The sequence below is a fragment of the Papaver somniferum genome, chromosome 8 (genome assembly GCF_003573695.1).
Source record: "Papaver somniferum cultivar HN1 chromosome 8, ASM357369v1, whole genome shotgun sequence".
Classification (NCBI taxonomy): Eukaryota; Viridiplantae; Streptophyta; class Magnoliopsida; order Ranunculales; family Papaveraceae; genus Papaver; species Papaver somniferum.
This window is the reverse complement of record NC_039365.1, coordinates 71,870,645-71,884,630: the sequence shown is the minus strand read 5'-3', so window position 1 is coordinate 71,884,630 and position 13,986 is coordinate 71,870,645. Positions and strand designations below refer to the sequence as shown.

The following is a 13,986-nucleotide window of genomic DNA, read 5'->3' as shown; positions in this document are numbered from 1 at the left end:
AGCACTATCATATGCATCTCTACAAATCTCTTCCAACTCATTGAGATGGAGTTTCCTATGGGCTCCTGCCTTGTCAAGTGAAAAATTTAGCTGCTTAACAGCCAAATATTCTCTATATTCTAACTCAACAGGTAAGTGACATGCCTTTCCATATACAAGACGATAAGTCGACATTCCAATGGGGGTCTTAAACGCAGTACGGTAAGCCCATAAGGCATCAGTAAGCCTAGACGACCAGTCTTTCCGATTAGGATTAACTGTTTTCTCTAATATACGTTTTATCTCCCTGTTGGAAACCTCTACCTGAACACTAGTCTGCGGATGATACGGGGTAGCTACCTTATGTATAATACCATATTTCTTCGTCAGAAGCCTAAAAGGTCCATTACAAAAGTGCGACCCTCCATCACTAATTATAGCTCGCGGTGTACCAAAACGTGTAAGTATGTTATCTTTCAAGAACTCAACCACAACCCTATGGTCATTGGTTTTACACGCAACCGCCTCAATCCACTTAGAGACATAGTCTACAGTGACAAGGATGTAAAGGTTACCAAAAGAATTAGAAAACGGACCCATAAAGTCAATACCCCACACATCAAAGACCTCAACAACTAAAATAGGGTTCAAGGGCATCATGTTCCTTCGAGAAATGGTTCCTAATTTCTGGCAACGCTCACAAGTAACACAGTGACTATGGGGAGTCTTTAAACAACGAAGGCCAATAGAATCCACACTGCAATTCCATAGCCCCAGTCTTCTCCATATTTTTCATGTCACTTTTATTTAAGTTTGCTATATTTTTAGTCTTAAAATTAAATCTAGAATCTTTTGCTTTCACAAATCTCAACGAACCTATTTACTACAACTCAATTGAAAATCACATCAATTTTTGGCGCCGCCGACGCGGACATGTCTTTAGGCTAGAGTTTTTAGATTTTTTTTGAGGTTTTTATTTATTTGTTCTACTTTACGTTTTTTGGGTTTTTGTCTTTTTACTACAGATTTTGGAATTTGGAGCGAAATTTTTTTTTGCCAAAGCTTTTAGTGAATACTTGAAGATTTGGAGTTAAAGACAAAGCGAAAAGAGCGAAAGAAAATAATAAAAACAAAAAGAGAGCAAATTTTATTAGATTTTGTTTTTATCTTTTTGATTTTTTTTTTAGTTTTTAGAATTTGTATTAGGATATTCTCTATTTTTGTAATTTTCTTTTTATTTTTGCACTTACCTATTTGGACATTGGACTTGTACATTTGGACATTCTTTGATTTTTAAACCCTACGGAAGGGTAGTATTAAATATTAAACTGTTTACAGAGAAGGACGGCGATTACGATAGTCGTTTATCAACAATGTTAACGACACAGAGGCGTGGGTCCGTTCTTCGTGTTCTTCAGCTATGCAGCAGCAGAAATGGTAGCTCTGCGACTTGATTTTTCTTTGCACTGTGGTGTTCTAAACTCTCCCAAACTCTCCGTTCCTTTCTCTGCTATCCCAGCCTATAATTTATACTCAACAGGTACAAGAATGTCACCTTATTACTTACGGAAATCTTTCCATCATTCCGCAGTAAATAAAAATAAACTCGGGATATATTCTTTCCTTTTCTTGCCTTCTCACGCTGTCAATCAGTGTCTACACTCTCCAAACATGCTCCCAGATCATCAAGGAATGGGCCAAGACGTTGAAAACGCATGCAATCTTTCCATATCAGCATCGGCATAATCCCGAGTATCTTCCTCCTCTGTTTTGAAAAATCCATGTACACAACCCTTTTTTTTTCACGTTTCTAAGCCTCATACAAATCCTGTTTTGACTAAACAGGATTATTCCAACACATTCCTCCTAAAAATTCTCAACAGAACTCGTCAAAAATCGAAACAAGGAATAACGAGTCAACTGCATTTTTAAAACCATATTTCCCCGCCAAAATATATGTAACTAGGGCTGCACATGGGTCGGGTTGGGTCGGGTTTGGCCTCACCCGTCACCCAACTCACTGATGGTGGGTAACAGAAGTTGTCACCCGCAACCAACCCAACATTACAATGGGTCGGTTTTCACCCGACCCACATTACGGTGGGTTGGATCGGGTGGGTGGTGGGTTACCCACCATAAAATACAATGAACATTACATTAAGAACCCAATTGAAATAAGCCAACCCAAAATCAATCTTAGGAAACAAAACCCTAATTAGTATTTACAAATTACAATGATTCCTAGTCTCACCTTTGGTTGTTGGTTTACTGGTGACGATGTTGATTGATTGCTGCTGGTGATGCTGTGATTTACAAAGCGAAGAGAAAATGAAAAAATAAACTGAGCCTCTGAGACTGCCGTTGAAGGGAACTGATTGAAGACTCTTCAGTGAAGAGAAGCTACCGATGATTAGGTTTAGGCATTATATATTATCACTTCAATGGATGTGGTTAATCTAGGATAGGTAATCTAAGGGTTAGCATTAATTTAGAAATATTTAGGTGGGTGGGTGGGTTGAGTCGGGTGAGGAAAGTTGTCACCCACAGTCGACCCACCATACGATGGGTTTTGATGTTGTGACCCATAATCGACCCGCTCCTAAATGGGTTGGGTCGGGTGCGGGTAAGTTCAGGCGGGTGTGGGTTGGGTTGGTGGGTTGAGTCGGTTTTGTGCAGCCCTATATGTAACTGTGAAGAAGAAGGGGCTGTCCTCTATCCAGAGATGGGGTGCGAATAGTAGGTTCCTTGAGGGGTATCCTGAGGGTTCCCCTTATCCGAACTGTAGGAGTCCGAATATCAAATGTCCTACGGGGGTGCTCCACGTAATTTTTCGAGCCGATTTTTTCCAAAAATATTTATTTCCCAAAAATACCTATACACACATAAAACACCACAATAAGTACAAAATCGAGTACCAACAATATAGAAAATTGAGGACAACTAAGACACAAAAATTTATCTATGAATAATTCAAAAAACATATAATCAAACCTGGATCCAGAACCTTGTTAGCTACAGATTAAGACATCAAAATGGAATCCAGAACTGTATCTATTTTGATACTCATTTTTACAAAACTAAAATGCATAAATCACTGAGACCCCTCCTCGCAGAAACACCTTTTTTTTTAATCGGTAAAGAATTTGATGCTGGCGAGTTTCGAACTCAGGTCACTGGTATCATCACCTAATGACTTTACCATTGTACTACAGTGACACCGGCTGCAGAAAAACCACTATCATTAGTATCACCACCGCATTATTATTCTGTTTGACATCACCAATTCCAGATTCATATTTCAACCACCATCTTCAACTATAGATTATATGGGCATGGGTTGCGCGTATAATTGGTATGCAGCCAATAGAGGATTTAATGACTTCTTATGAAGCTGCAAAGGGTAGAAGCAGGATGTTTAAGGATCTTTGGCTTGTTGCAAATCATGCAAATAATAGTCACAAAATTATGGAAGCTACGTAACAAAGTTTTTTTTTGAGGATGTTAAGATTTCTTGGCTTGGTTTTAAAGGAAGAGTCTATCAAGTAATTTGTGATAACTCTATTCGCATGAAAGGCTTTATGTTCAATATTAAAGAAGATTTGCGCATTTTAAATTACTTTAAAGTGCAATTTAGATCTTGTAAAAATTCCACGCCTGTTGAGATCAGTTGGTCTCCTTCGGAACAGGATGAAATTATGATTCAATGGGGCTTCGCTTGGTAATCCTGGCCAAGCTGGTGCGGGTGTTAGCTTTAGAGATGCCAATTCAAGAGTACTTGGTGCTTTGTATGTTGGCCTTGGTTGGCAAACCAATTTTTACGTTGAAGTGTGTGCTATTATCTATGGTTTGATGATGGCCAAGAATTGGAACATTAAGAGGATTTATTTTTGGTCAGACTCGATGAGTTGCATTCAAGCTTTGCAAAAGGGGGAGTTGCCCTAGCAGCTAACTCAAAAGTGGAAGATGGCTTGCGCCTTTCATAACAATATTCACTGTGTTCAAAGTTATAGAGAGACTAATTTCACTGCAGATGCGTTGGCCAAACAAACATGTTTATGAATTTTATAAGGGAAAACCAACGTTCATTCTAACGGTAGAATGGCCGGACGAGGTTTATTACTGTTTTAAATAGGCTGTGTCACTTTAGGTGACCATTTTGGCTAGTTAGAGTAGCCTTAGCACTTGTACATTATTTTGAATTTTAATGAATTTTATTGACTTGGTAAAATAAAAAAAAAAGTATAGTCTTGTGAATGAACCAGGGTGTCATAAAACTAGTTGGCCTGGAGCCCTGGACATACATCCGGCAGGCGCAGATATTATATTCTTGCTCTCTGGTTACAAAATATTACAAATTACAGAGCGTTCCTTGTATCTATCTCTTTACTCCAAGCCCACTCCACTGGATTCATCTTCTTTCGCTTCCCATTCATTACAAATTACAGATCTTCTTTCTCATTCTCTTTCGGAAACCCTAGTTCTTGATAATGTCTGCAAACACCGATGAACCAGAGTTGGAAAACAGAGAGAAATCAGAATTGGAGAATGGAGAAAATCCAGAAATAGAAAGCATTGATAAATCAGAAATCCCAAAGGTAGAGGTTTCAGAATTAGAGAGTATAGAGAATTCAGAAATAGAGAAAATAGAGAATTCAGAATTGGTGAATGGAGGTGTACAAGAAACAATTGTTTCTGAATCAGATCCAAAGATAAATGATGTTAAAGAGACTGAGATCGGATCACAGGATTCTTCTTCCGTTGTTGAAGAAGTAAAAGCGAAACCTGAATTGAAAAAGGATGAAGGAAATCGAACATTTACAATGAGAGAGTTGTTAAATGAATTGAAGGAAGAAGAGAGTGAAATTATTGACGGGGATTCTCGCACTAGTGCTTCACCACACAGGTTGGGTTTTGTTAAATTTAGTCAATTACGAAATTATTCTTTATTATTATTGCTATCACTATATTATAAAATGAAAACTTCAGTGATTATAATCAAGAACATGGTAGATCGAAAATAGAGAAACTCACATTTAGAATTTTTAGGTAACCCAATTTTGTTTTTAGCTTTGATCTAAGTGAATTTGTCTATGTATTGATCTAAGTGAATTTGTCTATATTATGTTCATTCATGTGAAGTTAGCGTATAGTTTGATGTTTAAGTTTCTGTATAGTTGGTGGTGTATTTGAGTTATTACGGAAACTTAGTTTTTTGTTGACAAGTAATCAAACTCTAATGAAATTGAAGACCTTAAGCAGCTAATAGGGAGAATTTAACCTTTATTCTTCAGAACCTAATTAACTTGCTTGGTGAAATTATCTCTTTGGGATTACATTTTGCAAATAAACAGTAATAGTTATGATCTCTGAGGTGGGAAGAAACAGTGTCGGCTCTAATTGAACTTTGCATCTGAACTGAAGTAAACAATTAAAGGCCTGGTGTATGTAGCTGCGAATTGCTATGTAGTTGGTAGTTAATGTGTCTTTCTTTAGATGAAATGTCAAAATTTCAAGTAATTACTTCATACAGAACCATTTGACACTTAAAATGACCACATACATGGAATTACTGGCACAAAACTTTGAACGTCTCTAGTATAATATAACGATAAGTTATTGGAATGCTAATCCTCACATCATCTGCCATATTATTTATGGATTAATGTTTGTTGTTGTTTTTTGAATGAAAAGGTAGATATATTACAAGAAAAATAACACAGAGTTATCCATGTCTAAATTTCCAATTGCCCAAAACTTAACTGTATCGGAAGTATGCAAATTACAACACCGTAAAATTACAGCAGCTTAACTTTGTCAGTGCATGACTTGTGCAGATGAAAGTAATCGACCTCCAAACATCATCTTGTTCCAAAACTTCATAATTAAGCACAACAAAACTTCATCAAAATGTTTAACTAAAATTAATGATATCCAATTACCAGTTCATTTAATGTTGTCTTCAATAACTGGGCATAAGGACTCCTCTTTTCCTCGAACAAACATTTTACTGAATCATAGCTCCCATTTGGATAAGTTTGACGTAGTAATAGTGGAAAGTCTTGACAGTTATTTCAGGGAGTTTAACTTTCTGAATTTTCTTCCTTGATCATGAGCATCTCTAGGAATGCATTGTCAGCTGTCAATGTGACGCTTGTCTTCATTAACTTGTGAGGCAAGATTTTGTACAAGATGATGAAGTCGCATGAGAAGGTAGAGAACATATTAGGGTGAATACTTCACATAATTATGAAATACATGATATATAAAATGAGAACATCGTGTAATTACAACACCTTTTAAGGAAGAGAATAGCACAAAAAAAAGAACAAAAAAAGAACGAAAAAATAAGAACAAGAACAAGAAAGTACCATATCAATATTTGAGAATCAATGCTTGAAAACAGTGCACAGAACCACTAGCTGTGTAATAGCTCTTTCACCTTCAATCACAAATTTCTTCTGCTCATTCGAAACTGATCATAGAAAGTTAAGCTCTAACCCTTCATTGTAACCAGTTCCTTGCTCTAGATCTCATTTTCTTTTTTGCATATTTGGGTATCAATTTTGTATCCTTGATACACTACAAAGCTCAGTAACTATGTTTGTTACTCCTAAATTTTCGAATTTGACTAATTATTTTTTCGTTTGTCTTTTTCCTTCTTTTTTTCCCCTTTCCTGGTGTATGGTTGGGTGGATTCTCTTGTTTTATCGCATCTAAGTAAAGGGTTGTGCTGATTTTTGCTCTCTTTTTTTTAGCCGAGAAAGCACACAGCAGCAACAACAGCAGCATAACAACGCTGCTATTGATTTGATCAACAGTGTCACGGGTTTAGATGAGGAGGGTCGCTCTCGCCAACGGATTCTTACTTTTGCTGCTAAGAGGTACAGAATTGTGAATTTGCCAATTGCTTCCCCATTGGAAGCTTAGGTAAACTCAGTATCAAGTAGACAAGTATTACACATTCTATATGACTTGTTTGCTACCTTTTACTTACTGTATTTTTGCTTACCTATCTGAATTCTATCAGATAGGTGAAGATTGTTTGGGATGATGCCAATTGAGAGTATTTCTGGAAACTATGTAACAATTGGTCCCTTTTTATAGGTATGCTAATACAATAGAAAGGAATCCAGAAGACTATGATGCGCTTTACAATTGGGCTTTGGTTCTTCAGGTTCTGCTTAACTGCTTAAATTATTAATTAGTAACGTTTTTTTTTACTTGATTGGCGTTTGTAAATATGTGCAGTATGATCTAGTTAATTGGCAGTCTAACATGCTTATAATATACTTCTCCATTCCTTGTCTGCTTACACCAAGTTAGAATTGTTGTTCTACCCATCAAAACTTTTATTAGGTTGAATCTGTAACTATTCAATAAAGTGTACTGTATGGTCATTGTTTTACAAGATTAAAGTCTAGTGAAGTTCAATGAGACTTTTGGAATTCTAAATGAAATTACCGTGAGTTCACTTTTCAAGCGCAGTAACTGGTTTGTGTCACATATTGTCTATTAAATAGCAGCCGCGTGCTTCACTATTGGGTTAAGCCTAAAAAACTAGAGGTGCCACATATGTTTAACGGTTGGAAGTCCTCTCCCTCTAACGCACTCTTGTATGGTTGGTCCCCGAGCCGTAGGCAGGCTGGGCTGTGTCTTTCTGCGCTTACTCAGGAAATCGATTTTGTATTAATTAATATACAGTAGTTTTGTTCACGAATATGATTATATTTGGTTTTAAATTACTTAAACATGCTAGTGAGTGTTACTTTTAAAGAAAATAATGGCTGAATTTGTGACTGAAAAGCAAATAGAACACCTTTTCAGTTCCTCAGGTGAAGGTTTCAACAAAATTTCCCACTTGGTAATCAAGTCTGTAAACCCTAAAAATATAACAACATTCTGTTAATAGCTAGAAATATAGTGAAGCTTTGATCTCAAAAATTAGATTCTTAGTTAGCTTTCGATGAACGAAAAATTAGTAAATTTCTTTATTCCTTTCTTCCTATCAACTTTTGGTTTCCAAATATCGTTCTTTCTGTTTATATTATGACCCCTTTAGTTTTAAGTTTGTCTCTTCATTCATCAATTTTTATATTAAACCTTAAATTAATTTTTCAATCTGATATTAACTCTACATGCAGGAAAGTGCAGATAATGTTGGTCCAGAATCTAGTTCACCCTCAAAAGATTCTTTACTCGAGGAAGCTTGTAAGAAATACGATGAAGCTACTCAGCTATGTCCTACTCTTCATGATGTATGTATATTGGTTTTACACGGTAGCTAAATTTTCCAGTCCATAAAAAGTGTTCAGCCACCGACAATACAGAATGACATTTTTTTGCTTACCCTGCCTCCAAAACAGTGAAGAGCTTTGGAGTAATTTGATCATACTTAATCTAGAAAAATTCCCTTGTAGTGTAATTTGAATGTGATAAAGAGGCTCGAGTATTAAGAGAATAGTTGGACTGGTATATCATCTTTGATCAATATAGGAAGATTTTCTGTATTTACTTCGTCACCTTGCTAACTTATGACTCTATGTTACTAGGCCTACTACAATTGGGCTATTGCCATCTCCGATCGGGCAAAGATGCGTGGTCGTACTAAGGAGGCAGAAGAATTATGGAAACAGGTCTATCTTTAGTATTGGTTTTATGTTATGCCTCAGGTACACTGTCATCGTTAGATTTAATTCTTACATTCATTATATGTTCCCTTTCATAGGCAACAAGAAATTATGAGAAAGCTGTTCACCTGAACTGGAACAGTCCTCAGGTAGATACATCACCTTAAAATATTCACTTAATGCTTTTCACTTTTCTGTATTAAAGCTTTGAACTCATGATTTTAGCATACATACCCTGTTATAGTTACATCTGATCGTTGTTATCACAGGCACTTAACAATTGGGGACTTGCTTTACAGGTATCAACTTTCATCTTACAGCAAGTTCCTAAAGTTGTATTTCTGCATAAATTATGATTCTAAGAGTCTGAAGTTCCACTTTTCAGGAATCTTTCCCATCATGTCTTCTGCTAGTAAGTAGTAACTAATCTTCTTTTATGTGATATAATTGTGCAATTTAGGAACTCAGTGCAATTGTTCCTGTTCGGGAAAAGCAGACCATTGTCAGAACTGCAATCAATAAGGTATAGAAGTCAACTATAAGCACGTGAGACTAGTTTGATGCTCGTAGTAGTAATCAGCAATCAGTTGCACACTTTATATCTTTTGTGCTGGTAGAACATGTCTGTTTTATGTTTCTGTAATCGCTTTGGCAGTAGCCACTTCACATTTGCATCATTTTGGCAGTTTCGTGCAGCAATCCGATTGCAGTTTGACTTCCATCGCGCAATCTACAACCTTGGCACGGTTCTGGTTAGTATATGTTTTCTGGCAATTTTCTTCAATCTGATGCACAAGCACCACAAGCAAAAACGTGAATCTTAAGCTTGTTGAGTTCTATTATTTAACAGTATGGGTTAGCAGAGGACACAATAAGAACCGGGGATCCGGTAAACGCAAAGGAAGTGTCACCGGATGAGCTTTATAGTCAATCGGCCATCTATATTGCAGCTGCTCATTCGTTGAAACCAAATTACTCTGTAAGTAACTCTGTATTCTTGTTTCATTTCCTATATTTTGGTGTCCAATCTCTAGGATGGTATCTATGTCAATTTAGTAAGTGCACACATGGAAAGAACAGCGGGTACCTCACTCTTAGAACAAATACTTTTGACTCTTGAGCATATTTGACACTTGGGGATATTTTTTCCTCAGCCACAGATTTTTGTATTATGGCATATTTAAAATTTATTTTTATTTTAATCTAGACTAGAAAATTAACTTTCTAGTACAACTTCAGTGAACAGGTTCTGTTTTTCATTCATGTCAAGAAATACCTTATGCAAATGTGATGTAGGAGCAATTTTTAAATGTAATGATATAATATTTTAGTCACAAGAACGGAGTCGTGGTTTCTAGCAAATACCAATATATGTGAATAAGATCAAAATAAATGGTCTGGATAATCTAAGATAAGAAAGTGTAAAAGGCTTCTATATTAGAATTTAACCTATTTGGCTTATTTTTGATGATAATTGGATAGTAATATATGTATCATTGTTTACTCAAACAGAAGTTCTAATGTACCTTTGTGACATGCTGCAGGTCTACCGCAGTGCCTTGAGACTTGTTCGTTCAATGGTTAGTGTTGATCTGTCTGACAATCCTAAGCCTTATCAGATTCATATATCCTTTTTGTTATTCATTTTTCCTTAGTTATGTCGTTGCATTTTTCTCTTGATAAAAATGGAACTTTACTATGGTCCTTTAAAAACTAGTTGTATTTGTAGTTATTTATGCTAAATTGCTAATACATGCCAAAGTGCAGCCGTAAATGAGTTCGATTATGTCTGACAAGAGTCATTTCTTCACAGCTACCGTTGCACTATCTTAAAGTTGGGTATCTGACTGCACCACCTGTTGGGAATCCAGTTGCAGCCCACAGTGATTGGAAGCGAACACAGTTTGTTTTGAATCACGAAGGACTCCAACAGGTAAGTTTGGCCTTGTTTCCATTATTACATATTATTCTTGACATGAATCTAGCTTCCTTGCTGCATTCTCATAGTCTTTGATCTGGATATTGCAAATTATAATTATTTTGTATGTCTATTTAATTTCCTCTCTATTCCACCAGGTGACAAAAATATCGTGATGTCACTCTACACATCTGTGTCATTGTTTCTTTGTGCTTTGTTTTGATCTTTTCTTTATTAGAAGGACGAGTTCCCATGTGGTCAAATCCGTTTTATATAAGGACTGGTGTAAACCACTTGTCTTTAAATGTGAACCTACTTTATTTGACTGAAGAAGAGGAGAACAAGGTCAATTTTATGAACTATTAACCTTTATCTTCATGTGCATGTGCCGCATAAGTTTTTTAAATATAATGTTTCTAACTGCATGACATCCCAGGTTAATTGTAGTGTCTATGATAATAATATTATGCCTGTGGAGATTTTACTAAATCGGTGAAATTTATTCCCGTAGATTAACAAGGGTGACCAAAAACAGTTATCTCAAAGCCCTTCAGGCAGGTTAGTGGCCGCAGGCACCGTTGATAAATCAGTCATCAAAATCGAGGTCCCTGACATTGTTTCTGTATCAGCGTGTTCGGATCTCACATTACCTCCTGGTGCAGGTCTGTGTATTGATACAGTTAATGGACCAGTTTACTTGGTAAGCATTCTTTTCATTCTGGTTGCAAATTTTAAACCTGAGGAGAAAAAATGGTGTTGATTTTAATGCTTACTTCAAGTTAAAAATGGCCGAAAGCCCGAGAGTAATTGGTCCATCAAATCCTGATTAGGTTGCTGACACATGGGAGTCCTTGGATGGGTGGCTTGATGGAATTCGTCTTGTTTACACAATCTTTGCACGAGGGAAAAGTGACGTTCTTGCAGGCATCATAACCGGATAATTCATGTGTATCCTAGGTCTATTAGTGTGAAGCTATATTGTAAGGTTTTCAAGTCTGACATTAGAATAATAACGTTATATATGCTTACTAAAGAATACCCCTTTTTGCTCATTTTTGTTCTGAATTTTTTATGGTTTCCTTATTTTCTTATTTTGTAAAATTCTCGATATACCCTCTTGTGCTGTCTTTTTCTTTTATTGTGCGAACTTTATTTGTTGTTCCGACAGTATACCTCGCGTTCCAATTTATTGTTACTACGGTGCTGCATTGCAAAGATGTGATAAGCTCTTGATATGCATTGATCACAGGAAAAAATTAGAAGTTGCAATGAATTCATGACGAACACTCTGATGTGCTCTATTTTCCTCTATTTGTTGTTCCAATTTTTTGCTACTCCGCGGAGCTGTATTGCAAAGATGAGATAAGTTCCTGTATCAATCGTTAGTCCATAGAAAAACACAAGTATTGGTGAATGAAATGAAAATTGAAAGTATTTGCGAATGAAATGAAAATTATTAATTTAAGTATTTTGGCTATAAATGGATAAAGGCAGTGAAACACTATAAAGAAACTTTGTAGGTGATGTTATTTCCCATGTTTGAATGAACAAATATTACAATGACATTAAGTGATGATAGGTTAAGAAAGAAACACAGCAAAACAACAAATGTTCCACAAAGCAAGAAAACTTCAGTAATGGAATACTAAAGAGAAAATTCACGGCCATTTGGTGAACTCAAATACTTTGAAGACAATGTCTATTCCTGTTGGAATTTGCCATATAAATAGCAACACATTAATTGTATTCAACGCGATGTGTAAACTTCTAGCTGTTTCATTTCCTTTCTGCATTGCAGGTACAAGAGCAGCAGCTGCTGCCCAGAGCACTGTTATTCCTGTTGAAACCCCAAAATTTTAGCATAACACTAGTAAGTCATAACCCATGAAACACAGAATTTTATTGTTCTAAAGAGTGTTGTCATGTAAGTACTTGGAAACAACCGTATCGATTTTCTTAGCTGCTGAACTAACTGCGACAAGTATTCCTACTCAAAATATAGCCACTCACCTGCTCCAGCAAACAGATGCGGCCCTGGGAAGAGTTTTCCTGTTCGCAACCATGTATTCAGCCCTCCACCAACTGACTCTAAAACTCCAAATCCCAGCAGTATCGAACCAGCATTGAAGTGTCTATCCTTGAATGACCCTTTCAACAACAGTTTCCTTTCCTGTAAAATTTCCAAGTTTTAAGGCATCAATGAAACCAAAATGGTAAAGTTATTTTTAGGACAAATCAACTGCAAAACAAAAGTTCATTTGACAATGGTTGTGTATATAGGTTTGCAAATATCGTAAATTGTATACCTCAGTGAGTTCTTGAATTTTAACTTCAATGGGAGAAGGTGGCGAAGGGATCTCTTTTCCTTCTGGTGTAACAGCAACAGGTTTCACTTGTTTCTTGAGTTCATTAATCTCATTCTGAGTAGTTCGTACTCTTCGCCATTGCCAACCTAAATAGCCCGCCCATAGTGTATATAGAAACAAACCACCCATCGCAATTGGATGAATGAGTGCCAATGTCCTACCTTGAAAGATCCCAAATTCTCCACCAGCAGCAAGTGCATCCTGTTTGCAAACGATACCCACATTTGATAAGCATAATCAAATCAAATAATTGATACAATCAAACAAAATAAGAAATAACTATCTACTTTTTTGCTCCAAAAGAATTATAAATGTAAAACATTAAAAACCAGTTATCAAAATGAAATCAAGTTGAAAAAGAAAAACCCCAAGGCATAATTTAGTTCTAAGTTGTATAAATAAAAGAATTTGGTATAAAAGGTGTAGTATAACTTGCCTGTGGATCAAGTAAGAAAGGCAATGTGAATACAGTAAGAGGAAGAGGAGAAGATTTTAAATGGTGAGGAGTTTGGTGAATGAGATTTCGCAAGAGTTCTGTTGGGTTCTTCTTCTTATTAATATTATCATCTGTACTGGCTTTGATCAGTTGGGGTTTCGTTAATTGGTTGAGATTTGACAGTTTTGATCTGGTTTGAAGGGGTTTAATTGGAAGACTTAGAAAGGTGAGTGTGGCGGCCATACTTTCTTGTGTGATTTTTTCTGGCACAGCTACAGAGAGAAAGAGAACGAAAGGGAGAACGACTGAATGAGAGAGTAGTAGACTCAGAAAGAGATAAGAAACTACTGTGAGATCTTAGGTGGGATATGGGAATATTTTGGCCTTACAAGATTACCAACACTTGTTCTTGTTTTTTAGTGTCCACTTCTCTTTTTCCTCTTTTCCACGTTTTTTCTCTTTACCATGAAGTATGAACCGATCAGGGTTGAAAAATTCCACGTTTTTCTCCTTAGGGTAATCCATGTGGAATTGGCTAATCAAAAATTTACCATTTTGCTCCCATTATAGGATGAACAAACGAATGGGAAAATGGACAAAACTATTTATTGGCTTGCTTATTGCAGCAGAGGAGGAGCCGCGTGCTTCTTTTTGCGCTGC

At 36.3% G+C, this 13,986-nt stretch overlaps 2 protein-coding genes across 4 annotated transcripts; one reads left to right on the top strand and one right to left on the bottom strand.

Moving 5' to 3' along the window:
* The first annotated feature begins 4,275 nt into the window (after positions 1 to 4,275).
* On the top strand, positions 4,276 to 11,693 carry LOC113301542 (protein HLB1-like). 3 transcript variants are annotated; one of them, XR_003336365.1, is made up of 14 exons: positions 4,276 to 4,882; positions 6,735 to 6,860; positions 7,084 to 7,153; positions 8,121 to 8,234; positions 8,529 to 8,612; positions 8,705 to 8,755; positions 8,876 to 8,905; positions 9,067 to 9,129; positions 9,293 to 9,358; positions 9,457 to 9,585; positions 10,151 to 10,186; positions 10,420 to 10,539; positions 10,683 to 10,869; positions 11,036 to 11,169. XR_003336365.1 is itself a non-coding variant. In XM_026550315.1 (14 exons), the coding sequence occupies exons 1-14, from the start codon at positions 4,467 to 4,469 to the stop codon at positions 11,463 to 11,465; spliced, it is 1,605 nt and encodes a 534-aa protein (XP_026406100.1). In that variant the 5' UTR covers positions 4,279 to 4,466; the 3' UTR covers positions 11,466 to 11,693. The 3 variants fall into 3 exon arrangements, 2 of the variants coding, with proteins under 2 accessions (XP_026406102.1, XP_026406100.1); XM_026550315.1 differs by lacking the exon at positions 10,683 to 10,869 and adding an exon at positions 11,355 to 11,693 and having other exon boundaries at positions 4,279 to 4,882; positions 11,036 to 11,224; XM_026550317.1 differs by lacking the exons at positions 8,876 to 8,905; positions 10,683 to 10,869 and adding an exon at positions 11,355 to 11,693 and having other exon boundaries at positions 4,278 to 4,882; positions 11,036 to 11,224.
* A 325-nt stretch (positions 11,694 to 12,018) lies between these two features.
* Positions 12,019 to 13,710, bottom strand: LOC113301541. The gene is made up of 4 exons (XM_026550314.1): positions 13,327 to 13,710; positions 12,831 to 13,091; positions 12,535 to 12,694; positions 12,019 to 12,361 (listed from the first exon to the last, which is right to left on the bottom strand). The coding sequence occupies exons 1-4, from the start codon at positions 13,567 to 13,569 to the stop codon at positions 12,183 to 12,185; spliced, it is 843 nt and encodes a 280-aa protein (XP_026406099.1). The 5' UTR covers positions 13,570 to 13,710; the 3' UTR covers positions 12,019 to 12,182.
* Between the last annotated feature and the right edge of the window lie 276 nt (positions 13,711 to 13,986).